This window comes from Artemia franciscana, chromosome 9 (assembly GCF_032884065.1).
Source record: "Artemia franciscana chromosome 9, ASM3288406v1, whole genome shotgun sequence".
NCBI lineage: Eukaryota > Metazoa > Arthropoda > Branchiopoda > Anostraca > Artemiidae > Artemia > Artemia franciscana.
In genome coordinates this window covers 50,128,990-50,152,401 of record NC_088871.1, presented here as the reverse complement: position 1 = coordinate 50,152,401, position 23,412 = coordinate 50,128,990, and the positions used below count along the sequence as shown (strand labels likewise).

Sequence of the window (23,412 nt, the reverse complement as noted above, 5' to 3'; positions counted from 1 at the left end):
GAAATGTTACACTGGGGGGATTTGACATAATTACTAAACGAAATTCGTATTATTTGTCTTACATTCTCTTTGCCAAATTTTTCATGTGGAGATGCTTGGGGGAATTAGCTAAGGGCTTTATCCCGCATGCTTTGAGTTCCAGCAAATGATTTCCACTGAAGGGGGCATTTCTGAAGCGATTGAGAACCAGATTAGAGACTAAAGTCTTATTCAAATGAAAGAATACTAAGGAGAATTTTTCAAGCTGCAACGTCCGCAAACAATTTTACAGGGAGGAGGGATTTTCAGCGATCATGGACCTGTCTGAAGGGAATTTGACGGGGGGGGGAATGTACTATATGTTGGATGAAATTTCTACGGGTGAGTTTTCATCCGTTCATCAATTTGACGGGGGGGGGGGGGTGTACTATATGTTGGATGAAATTTCTACGGATGAGTTTTCCGTGAGGGGGAGCCATATATTTCAGAGAGGGTTAACCAGATTTACTGGCATTATTTGAAAAACGAACAGAAATTATTCCATATACGAAAGGTTGCCTCTTCCGCTAAATTTTTGACTTTTTGTTCCAATTTCTTAAGAGCGTCTACTGAAACATGGGGATGTTTAATTAGAATATGAATTTTTTAAAGTGTTAACAGCTTTAGCGTAAAGAGCAATGTATTAAGGAGGGGCAAACCGTTAATATACGGAATAAATCTGCCAAAATTAATATACAATTTTGTTTGTTTATTTTTCATGTACGGTGAGCCAAGTTCAAACCTCCATTAGTTGAAAAAAAGTTCAGAAATTAAATAAATAAAAAAGTTTTTTTTAACTGAAAGTAAGGAGTGACATTCAAACTTGAGACCAACCGAAATTATTCCGTATATGAAAGGGGCTGCCCCTTCCTCACGGCTTTGCTTTTTACGCTAAAGTTTTTATTGTTTTAAAGAGTGGAGTTGCGACAAAGAGTTAAACTTTAGCGTAAAGAGTGAGGCGTTGAAGAGGGGACAGCCCCTTCTTACATTGAATAATTTTTGCTCGTTTTAAGTTTTAATGTCGCTCCTTATTTTCAGTTTAAAAAACTTGTTTTTTTATTTAATTATAGAAAAGGTCATATTCTATCAGTTTTAGTTCCAGCAGTCAAAACATAGTTTTTTTTTATCCCTCTCATCGCTAGACCCTAACTAGATTTTCTTTCCGTATTAAAGCATAATGTATTGCTATTATTAAAATAGGAATTCTATTTTATTTTATCAATCTCAGTTTTAGTGGTTGAAACAGAACAACTTTTCTTTTTGTTATACTTCCACTCATCTCAAAATCTCAAACTCGCCCTTCTTTCTGTTATAGCCTAAATATTACATTTGTGAAATAAGAATTCCAACATGTTCTATAAATTTAACTGAGTCTCAGTGGTCGAAATAGCTTGATAATTTAATTTTCTTTTAGCTTTTTAAAAGTCAGTGCACATTTTCGAGTTTTCTAATCTGCTTACTCTTTTGCGCAGCTGAAGTGAGGATGCCCTCGGGAATTCAGGATAGCCCAATGATAGTAGATAACAGGGATGGAACAGTAAGCATTCGCTATGAGCCACGTGAAGAAGGATTGCACGAGCTCCATGTGAAGTACAACAGTGAGCATGTACAGGGTACGAATTATTTGATACGTTTTATTATTAACCTGAATTTCATTTGAAATACGGGAAACCGAGGGTTTCTAAACCTTAAAAAAAACTTTCTACAATGAAAATAATGGAGAGTGGGGGAAAGGGCAAGCCTCAAGAACAAAACACTCCTCTCATCGAAAAAAATCAAAACTATGGCAAATAGTCAACATGTCTTGGGCATTTTATTTGATGCTTTCTATTATCAAGCTATATTTCTATATTTATTTCTAATTGAAAACCTGGTAGATAAGGCTTGGAAACCCCTATTTTGAAAAATAGAAACCTGGTATGGTTTTGTGCTTTGTTATTTTTTTACTTTCTGTTATTTTTATTATTTTATTATTATTGTATCCATTGACTATTGATATTCTTTCATTTTATATCTTTTTTTTTTATTGAACTGTTCCCTTCATTTGAAGGAATGTATTTGGACTAAGCGTCCAATATGAAACACGAGGGAGTGGCAATTCAGTTTCAATTAATCTTAACAGCAATTATGTAAAAAATGAAACTTCTCAAATGAAAATAAAGAGCGACATTGACACTTAAAACGAACAGAAATTATTCCGTACATGAGGGGTGCTACCCTCTCTTCAACCCCTAGGTTTTTTCACTAAAGTTTAATTTTTGTGTTCTAATTCTCTAAGAAAGATGGCTCAAACACAAGGGTCGTTAATTGGAACGAGAAGTTTTCTTTAAATCACTATAAAACTTTAGTGTAAAGAACGGGCGGGGGTGAAGAGGGGGCAGTCCCCTTATATACAGAATAGTTTTTGCTCATCATAAGTTTTAATGTTGCTCTACACTTTCATTTGAGAGGCCTTGTTTTGTATTTAATTTATTTTATTTGTATTTTATTCCTAAAACTCTGTCTATGCTTAGCCTACCTGAAGGTTCAATGAGACTTAGACAATTGGAGCATTGAAATGCACTCTTTTATGTATTCCCCCGGCTACATAATGCCCCATCACCCCTTACTTCATAATAGCTTATGCGCAATTATACATCACTGAACATAATCTGAATCTACTTAGATCAAGCAATAAGGTAAATGTTTATATTAACCATTTTTATTTTACGCACTTTTTCACTTTTCTTGAACGAGTGCGCCACCGTACGGCATTATTTTCTCTGCATAGGTTCGATACGATCATCTGTGGCAAAACAAAAACAAATAAACACGTGATCTTTCATCTGGGAAAAATATGAAACTTCACATTTTCGTAGATAGAAGCTTTAAACCTCTACAAAAGGGTTCTCTGATATGTTGAATCTAATTGTGGCGTTTCCCCCCTTTTCTGAAAATCAGGCAAATATTCTCAGGCTATTAACTTTTGATGGATAAAATCGGCATAAAAATCAATTATTTGATGTATTAATTGTTATCAAGATTTTTTGTATTTCGGTTACCACTAACCCAAGTCGATTCTTACTTACAGTTGATTACCACAAACTTATTGAAATGTTATTATTGAAACAAATTTACAGGAATTAAAAAAAGATCTCGAACCCCCTCGAAAATGACGTTGAATGAAAATGATGAGTACATGATTGGAATTGCCATGGTCAAAAACTCCAGTCAAGAAAATTAGTCTCCTGTCGTGAACAATGAGGAAAATTACTTTTTCATAAGTAGCAATGAATCTCGCTTCTTTTTAATTCGCGGGGAACTGGAACATCATAGAGAGCTGTTCAAGGACATTTCAAAGCTAGTGCTATCATAAGGTGTCATATGAAACCTAAAATTTGTACTTGGAATACCAGTTCTGGAGTAGAAAAACTGGGAAGAATAAAAAGGATACCATCGTCATCTCCATCGCGGAATAGCTATCAGGAGAGCTTCCACTTAGTCGTCTTATACGGCTCTGAGCAGCCTTATGTTCGAAAACCATACCTACTCAGTACTTATTGAAAAATTCCACTACCAACCTCATTTGTAATGATTTGGGCATTAAACAAATTTGTCGAGAGGCAATAGAAATTAAACTTAGGCAAAATAATAACAATACTTTAAATAGAGATTTAGGAGAAATTCGACGCATTATACATAAATTTAATCGAAAATGATCTAACATGTTACATCGAAAAACTAACGGTTAATTCCAGTGAATTGACCTTTTAGGTTAGCTGCCTCAAAAGCAAGATTTGCATTAAAATCTCGCTCCTGATTTTTTTTTCTGAATGAATCGCCTTGTTTCTTGTTTGTTTCCTTTTTCAGTCCTCGCTGAACTTTCTTGAAGTTATATTAAAACTTTAATTTGGTTTTATTTTTAATTGACACGTTTTTTGTTGTAAGTCTAATTTTGTATTAGTCTATTTGCTTTGCTGGTGACGGCTCTTAAATATAGAGCCGAAATATTCATTTAATAAAATTTTACTGTTTTAAAATCGTTTTATTTCTACTTATTTGTATTATAGAAAGGCAGTGTGATTTTGTAGTTATCTATATTTCCTAGACACATAAAATGCAAGTAATAATTTGTGGAAAAATAGCACTGTAAATACATCTCACTTAATAAGGCTACAGACCTAATCAAGTTTACAAATCCAAATAAATTGGAAAAAGAGCCTCCAACGAGATAAATCAATCTTCTATTTACTTTCTTAATCATCATGAATAGCGGGAAGTCTTCTATTTTTGATATGTATCCCTCAAAACGCGATGCTTCATTTTGGAATTGGTTTTCTCTCCTGGAAAATAACTGCATTTATTGTCCATCAATTTGTTTCTGTTAAATGACGCGATGTGATATTACCCCTGTTAATAGGCTAAGGATCCTCTGTAATGGAGCCTGAACACAGGAGGAAGTACTAATGGAAGGAACTGTCCCCTTAGCTGTCCCATATTGTTTCTTTAAAAAGGAAATATTATTTCAAAGTCCCGATTTTACAATTTTTGTATGGGGGTCTACATAGCCCTATCAATCCAGCGGCATGGCATTACTGAAGTGGCACAAAAAGGAAGCGAAAACAAATGTAAAGTGGCGTATTTCTGGAGTAGAGTGACCCAACAATAGCAATATAATGGAGCCTGTACAAGGGGGGCAAGGAAGGAAGAGCAACCCCCTTGCTTCTATAACTCTTTCACATGAATCGAGGATAAATCAAGGATATTTATCCTAAAATCCTCTCCCTCTCTCTCTCTCTCTCTCTCTCTCTCTCTCTCTCTCTCTCTCTCTCTCTCTCTCTCTCTCTCTCTCTCTCTCTCTCCTCTCTCTCTCTCTCTCTCTCTCTCTCTCTCTCTCTCTCTCTCTCTTTCTCTCTCTCACTCTCTCTCAACATATATATATATATATATATATATGTATATATATATATATATATATATATATATATATATATATATATATGTATGTATGTATATATATATCTACCTTATGTAGATATATCTCCCTAACATGGTTTATGCGCTCTTTTGATTTGTGGTGCCCTTGCCAAGTCTCAGTTTCCCAAGGCTTCCTCTATTGGTGTCTAGAAAGTAAAATTTGTAAAAAAGGAAAGAATTGGAATGAAAGAAAACTGCTTGATCGTTTATCGACCCTCTCTGAGTAGTCCTTATCTTCTCAGGATGTTGAGGTATCAGAGTAATATCGGGATGGCTTTGCCAGTTTTTTTCTTGAAAGTATCTTCTTTGTTTTCAAAAACTTTCATTCTTTTGGTTCATCAAGTATATTCCTTAAAGTTGACTTAAAAATATGCTGCTCTATGCCGAGGAAACAATCGGGAACCCCACCCTCCTGAAGAGTGAAAATATATAAAAACTTAAACGTTTTTAAGCGTTCGAAAGTTAAACGACTTTTCTGACAAAAAAAAGCAAAACAAGTACAATAACCTTTTATCAAGGATTTCCCACTTCCTGCAGATTGGAAATTCTCTAGCCACCATCCCCCCCCCCTTCTTCCCAAAAGTATTTTTATGGGTATACGTGCTTGAAACGGAGTAAAGAGACTGAATTGTGTAAAACTGGTAATCAATCATATTAGAAATAGATCATCCCGCTTGGGATCTATTTTTATAAAAAATAGATCGTATTATAATTTGTCATCGGGATTTGTCTTTTTTTTCTTTAATGAGAATTCCGCATTCTTATCTGATATATTACTAAAACTAACACGACATAGGAATTTGTGTCATGTTATTAATTACACTTAAGAGGAAGAAATACAATTAGAATGAACTTTTTTTTATTAGTTTATGATAACGAAAGTGTAATCCATTTAAACTAGTGTAGTAACGGTGTTTTTCCGTATCTTAAAAGTTAAACATACATTTCATACGACTGTTGATAAGAATATGACTGAATACCCCTATAGACTAGACTTAGCTTTGTAAATTTTTGTGGGAATGAGGCTTTTTTCCGTTTTCTTCAAGTTTAAATAAACATTTAACATGACTTCTGATAAGATTATAGCTGAAAAAACCCTGTAGACGAGACTTGTGCTGTATATAATTTTGCAGGAATGGTATATTTTTTCGCGTTTTTAAGGTTGTGTATCTGGAATGCGGTCACCTATAATCTAAATTTATCCATATTTGGGATGATGGTCAAATTAAGTGCTGAAAGTATTTTAGGCGAATTTTCATATTAGATATTTCTTGGGAATATATATGTCAATGCCCAAGGTTAAAATTGGAACTAAAAAAAAAAAAAAAAAAAAAAAAAAAGAGAGAGAGAGAGAGAGAGAGAGAGAGAGAGAGAGAGAGAGAGAGAGAGAGAGAGAGAGAGAGAGAGAGAGAGATAGAGATAGAGAGACAGAGAGAGAGAGACAGAGGCGACTCTTTAAGTCGCCTAAGAGGCATATTCATTCTTCTCGGGCTATAGAATTCGTTTCTTTTCTTTTTCTACAGAAAGATTTTGGCTATAGAGCTATAGACATAAAATATAATATGCTTATCTACTACATAATCTTAAGCTAACAGGAGCATGTAAAAAATTAATTGAATAATACGAAGAGCTACAAAACCCAGCAACAACAAAACTTGATATCTGCAAAATTAGGTAGGCTAAAATAAACTGACTCGTGATAGTTCCCTGTATTTTTAAAATTAAAAAAAAAAATGCGAAAAACAGTGCTGTACTGAAAAAAATGAAACCAAGTCAATAAAACGGGGTGATTTAAGGGAAGGGGTGCATTTTCAATATCTAGGAGAATGAATCTGTATTTTTTTTCAGTTTTCTCGATGAAGATACTATAAAAATGCACTTTTAAGAATAATAATACCCAAAAATGTTATTTTTCAAAATCTAGGGGGCAATGGTAATTCCTGCCTCCCAATCTACGCCACTGGAGATGTTCTCTCAAAAGCCAAAGAAAGCTAAAACTAAACTGAGGTCAGTTTTCTGTAAAGTACAAATTTTTCATAAAAAAAAGTATGATCTTGCTTGTTTTATAAAGGCTGAGGGGCGTCCAAGTCTCCATTTTAGAGTATTTGATAATGAAATTTCAGTGGTGTACATTTTACCTCGATTTGACGTCATTTGAGCTCATTTTTGAAAATCTCGAAAAAATGTTTTGTAGTTGGAAATTATTATACATATAAATCTGATTTTTTTTTTTTTTTTTTGATATAATTGATAGTTATTATACGTCCATTTGATTTTTTTTTCTCACCAAGCAGTTTCTTAGAAAAAAGAGTTTTTAGAATTCTGCTTACCAAGGGCAATTTTTTTGTTCTTTACTAGCTTGCAGTCACTTTAATCATGGTGTAGTTGCGAAGTAGCCTTGGTAGGGAGATGGTCGGAAGCCGGACTATTGCTACAATTTAAGTTGTTGGTATTCTTAAGTATTCATAGTTTTACCGTAAATCAGTTTTTTTTTTTTTTTTTTTTTTTAGGCTCTCCATTTAAGTTCCACGTTGACCAGATTACCAGTGGAATTGTTACAGCTTATGGGCCTGGTTTGACGCATGGTATTTGTGGCGAACAATGCAAATTTACTATTTCAACTCAAGGAGCTGGTGCAGGTACTAATTTATATTCTTTATATTTGTCAGGATCGACCTACTATTTACAGGCGTACTATTACAAGGTCCAATTTACTACTTTCACTCGTATTATAGGTGCTGTTGTTATTTTTTGTTTTTTCATGCTTGCCGGGGTCAACTTTATTGTCAAGGTAACATTCATTATTTTCACTCAAGGAACTAATGTAGGCATTAGTTTTTTTTTATGTTTATATGGTTCTCAAGGTTCATCACCTCTTAGTAAATATCAATGAAAAATGCACTGTGGTCGACAAGGGTAGGAGCAAATGGTTTGATAGAGAAAGTAAGAAAAGAAAGCGTGCCGGGGAATCACAAGAACAGCAAGAAAACAGGCTTGCGGCTGATAGAGAAAGTAAGAAAAGAAAGCGTGCCGGGGAATCACAGCAACAGCGTGAAATTAGGCTTGCGTCTCAAAGAGAAATCACCAAAAGAAAGCGTGCCGAGGAATCACAAGAGCAACCTGAAAATTATCGCCTGGCATTCAGGTACAGCCCAGTCGATGATTATAGCTTGAGTAGATGTGTTCAAATCGGGACTATGTCTAAAATTTGTGCCTATTGCAAGGTCTTGAAATTCAATGGTGAAACAATGGGAATGTGTTGCACCTCAGGAAAAGTTAAACTTCCTCTACTGGCTGCACCACCAGAGCCATTGAAGACTTTGCTTACTGGAACTACGTCAGGATCTAAGCGTTTTTTTTATCACAGATCAGAAAATATAACTCATGTTTCCAAATGACGTCGTTTGGTGCCCAAATCGAAAATCCAGATCAATTTATGCCTACTTTCAACGTAAAAGGGCAAATTTATCATAGAGCAGGGTCCCTTCTACCATTCTCAGGCGAGAATCATAAATTTTTACAACTGTACTGCATAAGTGATAGAAATTCTGAATCGAATGCACGTTGCGAAATTTCTCCCGACGTTGAAAGGACAATTGTTTCCCAATTGCAACATCTTTTCCACGAAAATAATACTTTAGTGCGTCTGTTCAAAACAGCCATCGATTTGATGCCTACTGATACGCATAAAATTGTTATTTCCGCTGACAAAACGCCTCCTGGCCAACATGTGCGTAGATACAATGCTCCAACTATCGACGAACTGGCAATCGTTATGGTCGGTGATCAGTCTTTACCTCGAGATATTATTCTTGATAAGCGAAACGCTCAGTTGGTAAGGATTGCTGAAACTCATCGATGCTACGATGCCCTACAATATCCTATCATTTTTTGGGATGGAGCCGACGGCTATCACTTTAATATTAAATTGATAAATCCAGCCACTAACAAAGAAATGAATAAGAAATGCAGCGCAATGCATTATTATTCCTATAGACTAATGATTCGGCAGAATGAAGACAATTATATTTAAAAATGCCGTCAATTGTTTCACCAATAAATCGTTGATATGTATGCAAAAATTAAATCAGAACGTTTGCTATTTATCCGTCTGAATCAGACCAAGCTCCGCTCTGAACAATACATTTATTTGCGAGATGCAGTTGTAAATGACGGTAATACCACAAACGTTGGAAGATTAACTATTTTACCTTCTTCATATGCTGGCAGTCCCCGTCATATGCATGAATATGCTCAAGATGCTATTGCGTATGTTCGTCTCTATGGTTGTCCAGATTTATTTATTACATTTACATGTAATCAATCTTGAGACGAGATACAGCAGCTTTTACTTCAAGGACAATCGGCGGTTCATATACATGACATTACGGCCCGTGTCTTCTGGCAAAAGTTGAAATCACTGATAAACTACATAGTAAAACTTAAAGTGTTTGGGTCAGTGCGATGCTGGATGTACTCAGTGTAATGGCAAAAACGAGGATTGCCACACGCACATATACTAATCTGGCTACATTATAAAATTACTTTTAATTAAATTGATGATGTGATTTCCGCTGAAATACCTAATGAAAATGTCGATAAGGGCTTATATGGTATTGTGGTAAAAAATGTGATACATGGACCTTGCGGTGCACTGAACGAAAAATCACCATGCATGGCCAAAGGAAGGTGCACAAAGCAATATCCTCGACTTTTAGTACCCAACACAATTACTGGCAATGATGGTTACCCATAATAAAGAAGAAGATCTACTGAAGATGGCGGTAAAACAGCAATAATAAAGAAGCGTAACAGTACCACCATCGAAGTAGGTGACCAGTGGGTTGTTCCATATTCCCCTTTATTATCAAAAACATTTAATGCACACATAAACGTTGAATACTGTAACTCCGTAAAGGCAATCAAATACATATGTAAATACGTCAACAAAGGCAGTGACATGGCAGTTTTTGGCTTGCAGTCCGAAATCAGTGATATCGACGAAATCGTACAATATCAGGCTGGAAGATATATAAGCAGTAATGAAGCTGTTTGGCGAATTCTTTCATTTCCGATACATGAACGTAGTCCAGCTGTTGTTCACTTAGCGGTACATTTACAGAATGGTCAACGTGTTTATTTTTCGGAATCCAACATGCAACAAAGAACCCTGAATCCACCGGATACAACGTTAACTGCTTTCTTTTCGTTATGCAAAAATGATTCTTTTGCAAAAAAACTGCTGTATACTGAAGTGCCTTCGTATTACACGTGGAATACTAAAAATAAAGTATTTGAACGTCGAAAACAGGGTAAGTCAGTCGACGGCCAACCTACCATCTTCAAAGATACCACGATGGGATGACTCTACACCGTTCTCCCCAATCAACATGAATGCTTCTTTCTACGCCTGCTTTTGGTGAATGTACCCGGTCGGACGTCCTTTGAGTATTTGAGAACTGTAAACGGTACTATACATGACACTTACCGTAGTGCATGCCAAGCTCTGAATTTATTGGAGAATGACCAACACTGGGATAACTGTATCAATGACGCGTGCGAAACGTCAACTCCAGCTCAAATTCGTGCATTGTTTGGAAACATACTAACAACTTGCTCTCCTTCAGCTCCTACAGAGTTATGGGAAAAATATAAATCGAAAATGTCCGAAGATATACTCCATCGAAAACGGATAGAGACGTCAGATATAACTTTTGATTTTACATCAGCAATTTATAACTACACTTTAGTTATTATTGAAGATGTGTGCGTATGTATGGCAAACAAACCTCTTCAGGATTTGGGAATTCCTTCACCTAATCGTACCGCTGCTGTTTCGACATGTGTAGAATTGGATCGTGAACAAAGTTACAGCACGAGTGATCTATTGTCGTATGTACAAAATAACATTTCTAAGTTAACGTCGGAGCAAAAAGACATTTATGATACGATAATGCATTGTGTCGATAACAATGTTGGAGAAATTTTCTTTTTGGATGCGCCAGGAGGTACTGGTAAAACGTTTGTGATAAAACTGATTCTGGCATCAATTCGATCAAAAAATGATATAGCGTTGGCAATTGCGTCGTCCGGAATAGCCGCAACGCTGCTGCCTGGTGGAAGAACTGCTCATTCCGCTTTGAAATTGCCTCTGAATTTGCATTCTACAGAAACTCCCACGTGCAATATTTCCAAATCATCTGGGATGGGTAAAGTATTGCAGCAATGCAAACTTATTATTTGGGATGAGTGCACAATGGCACACAAAAAATCGCTCGAGGCTCTTGATCAATCTTTGAAAGATGTGTGAGGGGATTCGAAACCCTTTGGCAGCACACTAATATTGCTTGCGGGAGATTTCAGGCAAACATTACCTATAATACCTAGATCAACCCCTGCAGACGAAATGAATTCTTGCCTGAAAAATTCTAATTTATGGGCACACGTAAATACATTAAAATTAACTACAAATATGCGTGTCCGATTGCAAAACGATGACTCTGGTCAAACATTTTCAGATCAATGGCTGGCAATTGGAAACGGAAAGCTCTCAGTAGACTCAATTTCAGGACGTATACAACTACCTGCTGAATTCTGTAATCTAGTGACGTCCAAAAATGAATTGATTGAAAAAGTATTTCCGAATATTCTAACCAATTATAAAAAATAATAAATGGCCAAGTAAACGAGCGATTCTTGCACCCAAAAATATAGACGTACATTAAATCAACAATATTGTTTTGACCAAGATTCGAGACCAGGCAGTCCTTTACAAGTCAGTCGACACAGTCGTGGAACCAAATGAAGCGGTTAATTATCCTTCTGAATTTTTAAATTCCCTGGATATCCCAGGGTTTCCACCACACGTGCTACAACTAAAAATAGGCGTACCAATAATATTGTTACGAAACATAAACCCTCCAAAGCTTTGCAATGGCAAGCGACTTGCCGTAAAAAAAAAACAATGGAAAACGTAATAAAGGCAACAATCTTGACTGGGCCTTTTGATGGTGAGGCTGTTCTTATTCCTCGCATTCCCATGATTCCAACGGATCTGCCTTTTCAATTTAAAAGATTGCAATTCCCCATTCGATTAGCATTGTCAATCACCATCAACAAAGCTCAACGTCAATCATTAGAAAAATGTGGTATAGATCTTAATACTGATTGTTTTTCCCATGGACAATTGTACGTTGCATGTTTTAGGGTCGGTAAACCTGACAATCTATTTATATGCAGCGACAATTGGACAGCAAAGAATGTTGTATATTCGGAAGTTTTACGCAGTTAATTTGTATTGTATCTATCTATCTATCTATCTATATAAAAATGAGTTGTATGTATGCATGTTTGTAAAAAGAGCGTTTGCATACGATGCCATTATAAGTATATAAGGCTTTGTATATGCACAGACAATGGGAAAGCCAAGAATGTTGTATATTCGCAAGTTTTACGTAGTTAAAAACACACATAGTTAAAAACGCAAGTATATATATATATATATATATATATATATATATATATATATATATATATATATATATATATATATATATATATATATATATATATATATTCATAGGTGGTACACAGGGACACAACTACAATGGCGTGTAACGACTTACCCGCGCGGGGGGGGGGGGCTTGGGGGGGTTGTTGCGCGAAGTGCCCCCACCAACTAGGTGTTGGGGTGGCGCGAAGCGCCACCCCAACAGCTAGTATGTAATAAAAATATGAGAATACAGAAGTTCGTTACGTAAGCTAATTTGTAAGTTGCGTATATCTTTAACTAATAAAATTTATTTTTACTAATAATTTTACTAATATAAACATTCATAAAAAATTAAAAGTTCTAGTTGCCTTTTTAAGTAACCAAAAAATCGGAGGGCAACTAGACCTCCATCCCCGCTTCTTTTTTTTCTCAAAATCATTCGATCAAAACTATGAGAAAACCATTTAGCCAAAAAAAAATAGGCAAATTTCATTTTAATTATTCATCTGCGGAGAGCATAAATCAAAACATGCATTGATTCAAAAACGTTCAGAAATTAAATTAGATAAAAACAAGTGATTTTTAACTTAAAGTAAGGAGTGACATTAAAACATAAAACGAACAGAAATTACTTCATATATGAAAGGGGCTGCTTCCCCATCAACGCCCCGCTCTTCGCGCTGAAGTCCGACTCTTTCTCTTAACTCTATTTTTAAAACAGTAAAAAACTTTAGCGTAAAGAGCGGGGCGTTCACGAGGAAGCAGTCTCTTTCATATACGAAATAATTTCTGTTCGGTTTAAGTTTTAATGTCACTCCTTACTTTCAGTTAATTTTTTTTTTCAATTTAATTCGCAAGAAAACTTTGGGTTTCTGAGAATCCTCGAAGAAAGCTTTCAACTAAGTTTGGCGTTTAGTTTCGAATTAATTAACTGAGGTATTTTTTTTTCTTGTCTGTTCTTATATTTTCTATGTCATCTTACCTCTCATATTTGCTCTTATTGTTTTTTATGCTCTTTTCTTTTATTGTTCTTTTTTAATGGTACAAACCATGATTTTCTGTAACCATTTTTTTTCCTCGTTCTAATACTTTGAACAATTTTTAGAGAGTTAGATTATAGCAGTTAATAATTTTTTCAAAGTGATTTTCATCAAATGTTCATTGCATAAATCTACACTGCTCTTTAACGTCTTACAAGCCTGCTTTCTAGGCAATATACCCAAGATTTGTAAAAAGGAAATTGGATTTCGGATGAACTAATCTGACATTCCAAATACCGCTTAGCTTTCTGATATTGGATATGCTAAGGGAAAAAAGACTATTGGAAAAAGTGGTATACTTTAGCTTAATATGCCATCACACTACTTACAAGGGAAATTTGATTTACGGAGAAATTTCTATGCCGGATTGCGCTTCACTGGACAAAAAAAAGAGATTGCAATCAGACATTAAAAAAAAAAGTTCATAGCATAGATATGTTCTTGTTGGGCAAGTAAAAAAAGGAATTATATGGAAAATAAAGCAAATTGCGGGAAAGATTTTGATTTTTTTAGAGGGCGAACGGTTCGGAAGAATAATCTAATTAATTTAATTACCCTGCCAAATCTCAGTACTAGATCATGGAGATTCTTTAAGACTGATTTCACATCAACCGAGGAGAAAAATATGGCTTTCAATCAGACTTTCAGGAAAGAAACATATTTAAGTCATTCAATAAATTTTGGAAGGCATACAACTTGTTACAAAAACTCTTAAAGAAGGTGTAATAATGGCCCCAGTGCAGTATGTGCCTTCATTTCCCTCATTTTGTCAAAAAAATCAAATGAACATTTTCGTTATTTTTTCCTAAATAATTTAGTTTTTTTGCGATTTTCCTCTCATGAATTCGTAGACTACGAATCCAAAAGTGAGTTTAGTGTGGTATTAATGTAAATATTTTACAAAAATACATATTAGCAAAAACAAACTTGCCGGTATAATTCATAAATGCATATCAATACATTGACAAAAAGGAATGCTGAAAAACCCACAAAAGGGCGAATCGTGGCGAAATATATAATGTGTTGCAGGATAGTCAGAAAGATTGATTTTTGCTTTTCCGCATCCCCTCTGAAGTCAAAAAGAATGAATTTCTTTTTCAGTTATTTACACTTCTGACGAAGTTGTCATCTACTGCCGTCCAAAGGGAATGAAAACTAACATCCAAATAAAAGGGATTTTCGCTTTTCCGCATCCCCTCCGAGGTGAAAAAAAATGAATTTCACACAAAAAGTGTGCAAGTAGGCTAACCTAGGGGGATACGCGAGAAGGACTCCTACGTCTAAACTTGTGGGCATTGAGCTTAAAAGGAAAAATTTTCGAGAGGTATTTAACCTGATCATCCAAAACGTCCGTTTTAAGTCCAAATCAAGAGATTACGCATGTTAAAATTAAATGAGAGGAGATCGTTGGTTTCCCTTGCTGTGACAAAAGATTATTATTAAAAATACTTTGGAAAAACGATAAAACGTTATACTAAGTCCATGCTGAATGAACTTGATGACGTCTCAGTACAAATGAGCCTTAAAATTAGCTAATTTAGGCTGGTTCTTTTTATTGTCAGTAATGCAAAGTAATTTTCTGTAAAATATCCAAGTTTCAGGGAAAATCCCCAATAAGCCAGGTTTGAAAAACTTCTGCCTTACCCTGACAAGTCTCATACTTGACTTACCTTGCGAACGCACTTTAATACTTTTTTGTGCTGTATATGCTTTTAATAAATTTGAGCAAAACCCTCAAGAAAAAAGGATAATGGTATGGAAAAAACAATTTAGAGTTTTCAGTTTCCAAGTGCCAAGAAGAAATGGTAATAAGTTTGCGTGTGTTGGAGGTTTTCTATTAAAATGCTAATTTCAATAAAGTCCTTTATTGTCTAATTTCCTGCTTGGCTCTGCTTTGCATATAAGCTTAGCTTCTAACAGAAGCTTTCTTAATTGTTTCTATTATTTCCGTGTCAGTCTTTCAAGCTTTTTTCCTGTAATCGTATTTTCTGAACGCCTCAAAGAATCTTGTTTCTTTGTTTCCTAAAGTATCATTTGATTTGATTTTGACCATAGTCATTGAGTGCATAGAGGTGACATGACGGTAACCATAAAATTAAATGATTTTTTTTTACTGAAAGTAAGGAGTAATATTAAAACTTATAACGAACAGAAATTATCGCGTATATGAAGACGATTTCCCCGTCCTCGATACCTCGCTCAAGTTTTTGACATTAAATGAAGGTTTAATCTTAAAAAAAGCTCATTGTTCTAATTAAACAAACATTGTGTTTCAGGAGTCGTTCTTAAAGAATTGGGACAGAATTCAAACTTAAGCGAAGAGAGTGAGGTGTTGGGGAGGAGTAACGCCCTCATATACGTAACAATATCTGTTCGTTTTGAGTTCTAATGTCATCAGCGTAAAGATTTGTTACTTTCAACGTAAATAGTGAGGTGTTGAGGAGGAGTAACGCAACAATACGTAATATTACCTCACATACGTAACAATTTCTGTTCGTTTTGAGTATTAATGTGATTTCTTATTTTCAGTCGAAAAGATTTGTTTTTCTTATTTAATTTCTGATCTTTTCTAAATAATGCCAGGAAATCTGGCTACACCTCCACAGAAAAATCCCTCCTCACTGCGGATTTATTTTCTAGACTATTGAATCCTGGTGAAAATTTACCCCGGACAGTTACCCTTAACATCTCCAAAATTGAGTCGGCAAAGAGAAAGCAAGACACAAGAAGAATTTCGCATAGGAATCCTGAAAAATACCCCCAGTTGAAAATTTTCCCTGAAAAATTCACCTCCTGGAAACTTGCCATCAAAAAATCCCCCCCACCCGAAAAATATATGCATACTTCCAAATAAAAAATACTAGGCCTATACGTAAACAATGGTCACATTTTGAATCTTAAAGATATTTGTGTAGGGGCTCTGGGGAGCCATGATATCTTCAAAGGCATAATTATTCGGTCTTTCTCCTATGCTGAACAAAATGGCTCTCTCGAAATTTTATCGAACGGTTTTGAGAAAAAGGGGCGTGGGAGGGAACCCAGTTGTCCTCCAATATTTTTGGTCGCTTAAAAAGGCCACTAGAACTTTTAATTTCCGTTTGAATGAGCCTTCTCCTGATATATTAGGACCACTGAGTCGAAACAGTCACCCCTGAAAATAAAAACAATAAGAAAAAAAATAATAAACACGGATCCGTAATCTTTCCTCGGGCGAAAATATACAAAATTCAACAATTTTTAAATAGGAGCTTGAAACTTCTACAGTAGGGTTTTCTGATACTCTGAATATGATGATTTTCGTTAAGATTCAATGACTTTTAGGGGATGCAAAATACAAAATTCCACATTTTTAGATAGGAGCTTGAAATCTCTACAGTTGGGTTCTCTGATATGCTGAATCTAATGGTGTGATTTTTATTAAGATTCATACATAACGACAAAGACCACACTGCTTTTCCATCACAAACACCAAAAACAAGAAGAACAATAGGGATTTTTTTAAGACAGTGGGAAACAAATTAGAATGAACATTTCGGCCCTATGTCCAAGGGCCGTCATCAGCAATACAAATAAGAAAAAACAACTTACAAGAGAATAAAATCAATAAAACTAAAATGAACAGTTTTTCAAAACAGTCCCAGCATCCTTACCTCAGAGAAATTCAACCAGGACATAGGTTGAGTCCAGGACATAGAGTCATAGAGTCATTCTAATTTGTTTCCCACTGTCTTAAAAAATTCCCTATTGTTCTTCTTGTTTTTAGTGTTTGTCATTAAGATTCATATTACTCTTTGGGGACGTTTTCTCCTTTTTTGGAAAATTTTTTCAGGCTTGTAGCCTTTCATGGTTAAGACTTAACTTAATGAAACTTATATATTTGGAATCAGCATAAAAAAGTCTATTCTTTTGATGTACCTATTGATGTCGAAAATCCGTTTTCTAAAGTTTCGGTTACTATTGAGCCGGGTTACTCTTTACTTACGGTTCGTTACCATGTACTGTTTCATTTAAGGATTTGAATCATCGAGTGTTGTTTATTGTTGAAAAACTATTTTGTGTGTTTTCGAAAATTTCAAAGATTCTGATAGAAAAATTTTAATATTGTGGCAGCGTTAAACATTCGGTAAGGCACTATTTACTTACTAGGGGGGGGGGTTAAAAAATAAATAATGAATTTTTACGCTACAATGTTTCATTTTTCAGGGGTCCCTTTGGTCCAATGTCAGGGGAGGGATGTCCCTCTTAGTTTGTAGAGTTCGCAATACTTGTATTATGAAATTTTAATATCAGGACCGAAATTTGACACAAAACATTGGAATGTCAAAATTGTTTAATATTTCAACACGTTTTTCGGATTATAAAGTACTTATGGCTAGGCTGTTCTACTAGCCATACTTTATCAAAAGTCCAACAAGTTAACTAGCCAATACTTGGTAGAACGGCCTAGCCATAACTATTTTTTAATTCGACAAACGGGTCAAAAACTGAAGAATTTGCCAACTCGATATTTCAGTTGAATCCAAAGATATTTCGACGTGTACTAGCAATCCAGATTCTAACAGACATAAATTACATGACCGCCTACATATCAACAGAGCAGTATAGGCCAAAAGTTAAGGGAAATTTATAAGAACGACATCCTAAGAAAAAACTTAATTACATTCTATTGGAAAAAACTTCATATCGACGAGAAAACAAAACAAGAACCATACTTATATCAAAAGGCCAACAAGCTAACTAGCCACTGCTTATGATCGTCGATATGAACCAAGTTCTCTTTCTAATAAATTTCCTATGATTTTTCATCTATAGTGCTTTGTTGATATGTTGGCTGTCAAAGTTTTCGACATAAATCTTGCGAGCTTGTTGTTTGACATATTTTGTTTTGATTCATGGCACGTTTTGAATGACTTTAACTGCTGTCATAACAAGTTTTTACAAATTTTGAAAGTTATTTTATTAAACAAATTGAAATTGGCTTGTTAGTTTTTGAAAGGTTAATGTTGACATGAAATAAGATTCTTAGAGAGTTAAAAAAAAACAATAAAAACATAGGGAAAAGTTTGTATTATCTTTTTTCTTATTTTTGTCCAAAACTCTTCAGTTCTTGTACTTAGATTTTTGTTGCTGACTGAAAAAATATCAGAAACAATAACTTTTGGTTTATATATTCTATATTTATGTATTCTATTAATATATTTTCTATTTTCTTCTTACTTTTGGATGAATCCCAAGGAAAATAAAAAAACTCTAGAATCACATCAAAAAACTACTGATTACTTCTGGTTACCAACTGTTTAGTTTCACTTAGATAAAGCTGCGTTCACAGTTCACATAAAACAGCTTCTTGGTAAATCGGGTTTTCAATAAAACTTAAACGCAGCTGATTCCCGTTGTTTGATGCACAGCTGAAGTTAAAGCAGAATTCATTTATTTTTACTTTTTAAAAGTAAAAATAATTAATTTATTACTTATTTAATTATTGTAAATTAATAATTAATTTATTTTTATTTATAAAAAAATAATTTAATTTATTTATTTTATTTATTAATTTATTTATTTTTAATTTATTTATTATTTAAAAAATAAATAATTTATTTATTTAATTATTATAGAATTAATTTATTTTACTTGTAACAAATGCCCGCATATTTCCTGTGACAAAGAAATGGTGGCGGCGATTTTGATTTAAAAGTTATGCATCAAAGACAGCAGAGGAAAAATTGTTTTTCTTGAGAATAATATTCCACCTTTTCCAGGGAGCAAGTAGGGGTTAAAGGATGAGTCTTCATATACTTTCCCAGAGATAAAACCTTTTTAATCAAGCTCATCTATAAATATAAATGAAGTTGAATAAATCGTAATACAAAATTATAAAATATAGCATAAAATATAAGCTAAAAATATAGTACAAATAAGGAGTAAATACAAATTAATATAAATTATGAATAATAAATAAACAATAAAAAAATACGAAAGCATTAACACCTATGTGTTCCAATAATTCCTGAACATGATGTTCATGTATTTTCAAGTATGTGCAGGTAGTTTGGCAAGAGGGTTCAGCTTTTTTGGTATGTCTGAACTCGCCGTTCGAATACTTCTGTTCGTTTGAATTGATTCTATTATCGATGAACCTCTACTAGCCACGCTTGAGCTTATTATTGCAGATATTCGGACATAATAATTTTTTCAATCTTTACTTTCGTTTGTACTTTTTTTTATATAATTTTTTGTTATATGAAACTCACGAAAAAAATTCACAGATGAAGTAATTTCAAGTTTTTTTTTAAGAAAAAGATGGCTATATATAAAAAAATAGCTGCAAAAAGAAAGCATGAAAAAATTAACATTGACTGAGAAATCTGATATTCTGGTTTTCATTCTTCTCTTATGTTGAATTTCTGCCAATCCTCTTTTCTGTGTGTTTCATTGGGCTATATAGTCCAAACTAGAACGCTCATGTTCAGGTAGGAAAGAATCGGTTCATCTCAATAATTTTAATCCGGGACCGTTTTTGTCTGAACTGTCCTAATGATTTCAAGGGGTCCATTTCCGAAAAGTGTGTGCATCAGGAGGCACGCTCGGCTCGTAACGGAAGTCTGAAGTGGGTCGGACGAGGTGTGTTACACATGGCATGAAGTGGTGAATCTCGAAGAAATTATACCATGTATGGTCGAACAAGTGCCACTACGAGATGTACATCACTTCAGGAGAGTAGGTGATCCGTCGATTGCTTTTCAGGTTGTTAGCCACGGATTATTAAAAACGGTTTAATTTGAATAGACAGTAAATTGTTAATTTGTCGTTTGATTTCGCTGCTATTTATTGTTATTATTATTTGAAAAAAAAATTACAAAATAAAGTAATCTTCTGATTATATAAATAAATGGTAGCCTAATACCAAAAAGTAGCTGAAAAAGCAATTTTTGGTAAGACTAGAATTAACGTTTGAATCTGTCACTACTTATGAAGCTAGCTTGCACGCCCTAATTCTGATCTTAATAAAAACGCTATTTTAGTTCATTTCCCGGAACCAAATTCAATTCAATCATGCTTTGTATCGTAAGTTGAGAAGGGTAAAATAAATATTTTCTCTTGAGCTTATCAGTATCTGTTAAATTCCTTGCCTCATTTCAAGAAAAATTGGTAAAATTCCATGTGGGAAATAGAGAGCGTTGGACGGTACTTAGTTTCCAAGTGGGGAAGCTAAGCTTTCCAAACATCAAATGCAGCATGAATTAAAGAGTGTCTTTCTGCCAAAACGTTGATTTATTGCTAAATTCATAATAGGAAATGTTTTATGATTAACGATTCAACCATTGTTAAAGTTGTCTACAAAAGTTCATAGATAAACCTACATAAAAGAGCTGTCATATCTTGCAAGTTTTATTCTTTTAAGCTTTAAGTGTATGTTATTATAATATGACGAGAACCTGGGCTGAATTGATTTTGCATCAAAATCCTCACATTTTTACCAATTTTGACGCATCTGGTTAGCCTCCAGGGGAATAAAGCACAGGGGCCAAATCCTTTCATACACCTAGAGATATGAAAAAAAACATATTATACCTCCATATTCCGTTCCTACCACGACAAAATTTTCTCTTTTTTTTGTATTTTTTATTACTTAGGAATCTAGGTGATTACCGGTTAAATATACATCAACTAGTCAAATGGTCTGTCGGAAGGAAGGCATGAAAAATGCAATTAGAGAACCCCCCTCCTTTTGTAAGGATTAGATAACTCCCCCTCTCCAACACAAATATTCGAGTCGCCTGTTGCCTGTCCTATAAGAGACAGAATCAAATTTTACTGCACTAAGTGCTACAAAATGTTTACTGAGTGGCGTGGATTCTTGAGGTAGTATAGTGACTTCTACAGTTATCTTCTGCTATTATTCAACTGAATGCCTATTTTTCCGTCCGTAAGAGTGGTCCCTAAAATTCCTCCATGGAAATCTTAAGTTTTTTTTGCCCAGAAAGTACTGTTCTGATTATTTTGCTAGCTCCATCGGGTAAGTACCAAACAAAAAGTATGGCGAAATAGAAAGTCAATGCTGCTGAAATCCTCATTTGTTACTTTTTAGCATGAATTATTTAACTTAAAATATTTTTTTTATTTCCAGCTGGAGGTCTTTCATTGGCAGTGGAAGGTCCTAGTAAAGCTGAGATTGGATGTCATGATAATAAAGATGGGACAGTGTCTGTTTCGTATCTCCCGACGGCGCCAGGCGAATACAAAATCGCCGTTAAATTCGCTGACAAACACATTAAAGGAAGCCCTTACACCGCCAAAATTACAGGTAAGAAGAAAAAAAATTCGAAAAATTATGTAAGTGTGTTTTTATTTCTCGAAGTGTAGAGCAGAAGCTAGAATAACCATTAAATAGTGTCTTTCATCAGGCATAGTTAATATAAGTCCTAACAAAAGACGTCTGGCCGAAAACGATGCTATCGAACTGAATATATATTGAATTCTAAATTCTTGGTTCAACCTGCCTAAGACTATAGGTAGGCGTGCCTTGTTTACCTCTCATTCCAGGCAATCTAATGGTCCTATGTCAATTTTAAATTTTTGGGTCAACCTGCCTGAGACTCTAGGCAGGCGTGACCTGCTAAAAGATAACAAGCAAGTATTGGTCCAATAAGAGAAGCATGCTTTCTCCCGCCGTATAACCGTGCCATTTAACCAAACACTAGAAAAACTATAGATTCTATGACTATCTTAGCTCTATGACTATCTACCTTAGTTCTTCTGCCCTAGGAATGACGCATGGACGGATAATAGATAGACATAACTATTAACAAATGAACTAACATCATTTTTCTACTAACATCTACAGTTATTAACATCTACAGTACTAACATCGACAGTTATTTATACGTTCCTAATAAGGGGATTAATGCCAGATTTGCTTCTCACTCAATCGGACTATCTGTCTTGGCTTTTTCTACAATTAGCCATGGCTTTATGCCTACAACCATTCAATTATAATTCAAAATGAATAAAATCGAGTAGCTGTGGGCATCAAGCCATGGCTATATATATATATATATATATATATATATATATATATATATATATATATATATATATATATATATATATATATATATATATGCATCAAAATATATATATATATATATATATATATATATATATATATATATATATATATATATATATATATATGCATCAAAAATATATATATATATATATATATATATATATATATATGCATCAAAATTTGGGAATATGTAGCCTAATTTGAGGGAGGCACATGGAGTGGTTGTATTTGCAATCAAAATGTGTTGATCATATTGGTTGATCTAAAAGCGAAAACTGTTCTCAGCAACAAAAACAAAAAAAAACTTGGTTTGACCTAGATTCATCGTACGTAATTATCGACCCTGTTGCATTGATTATTGACGGCTGCAAAATATTTGTCCTTCTGTCGTTAAACGACAGAGCATTTTCATGCAATTCAGTAGTTTGAAAAGCATTTAGTGATAGTAAATCATAACGGGGGACTTTGTACTACTGATTCTGTTGAGATAGTGCGTCTGCCTGTTATCAGTCAGTTTTTCTTCTTATTTGCATGTTGGGATTAGCTTTCTAATAGGAGAATGTACCACGCGGATTTACTGTTTATCCAAGGAATGTCAACATTCAGAAATCACGTACACCAGGTGGTGCATGTCAAGCGTGGCGAAAGTGTGTCAAGCATGGTGAAACTGTGCGAAGCGTTGTGGGGACTGGGCCAACCGTGGTGGAACTTGGCCACGCGTGGCGGAACTTTGTGGTGCGTGTGGAACTTCGAGATGTACACCAAGTGGTTGTAAATGGGTGAACCCTCGCAAATAGGAATTAAAAATAGGCAACGTTTCCTTCCCTTTTTATCCC

At 34.5% G+C, this 23,412-nt stretch overlaps 1 protein-coding gene across 1 annotated transcript in view; it reads left to right on the top strand.

Moving 5' to 3' along the window:
- Nucleotides 1–23,412, top strand: part of LOC136031519 (filamin-A-like) — a gene marked incomplete in the record, with an annotated part of 349,909 nt that overhangs the window by 276,459 nt on the left and 50,038 nt on the right. The window contains 3 exon segments of the mRNA XM_065711189.1: nucleotides 1,491–1,631; nucleotides 7,485–7,613; nucleotides 21,635–21,811. Of these exon segments, the coding sequence (XP_065567261.1) occupies nucleotides 1,491–1,631; nucleotides 7,485–7,613; nucleotides 21,635–21,811 (447 nt within the window).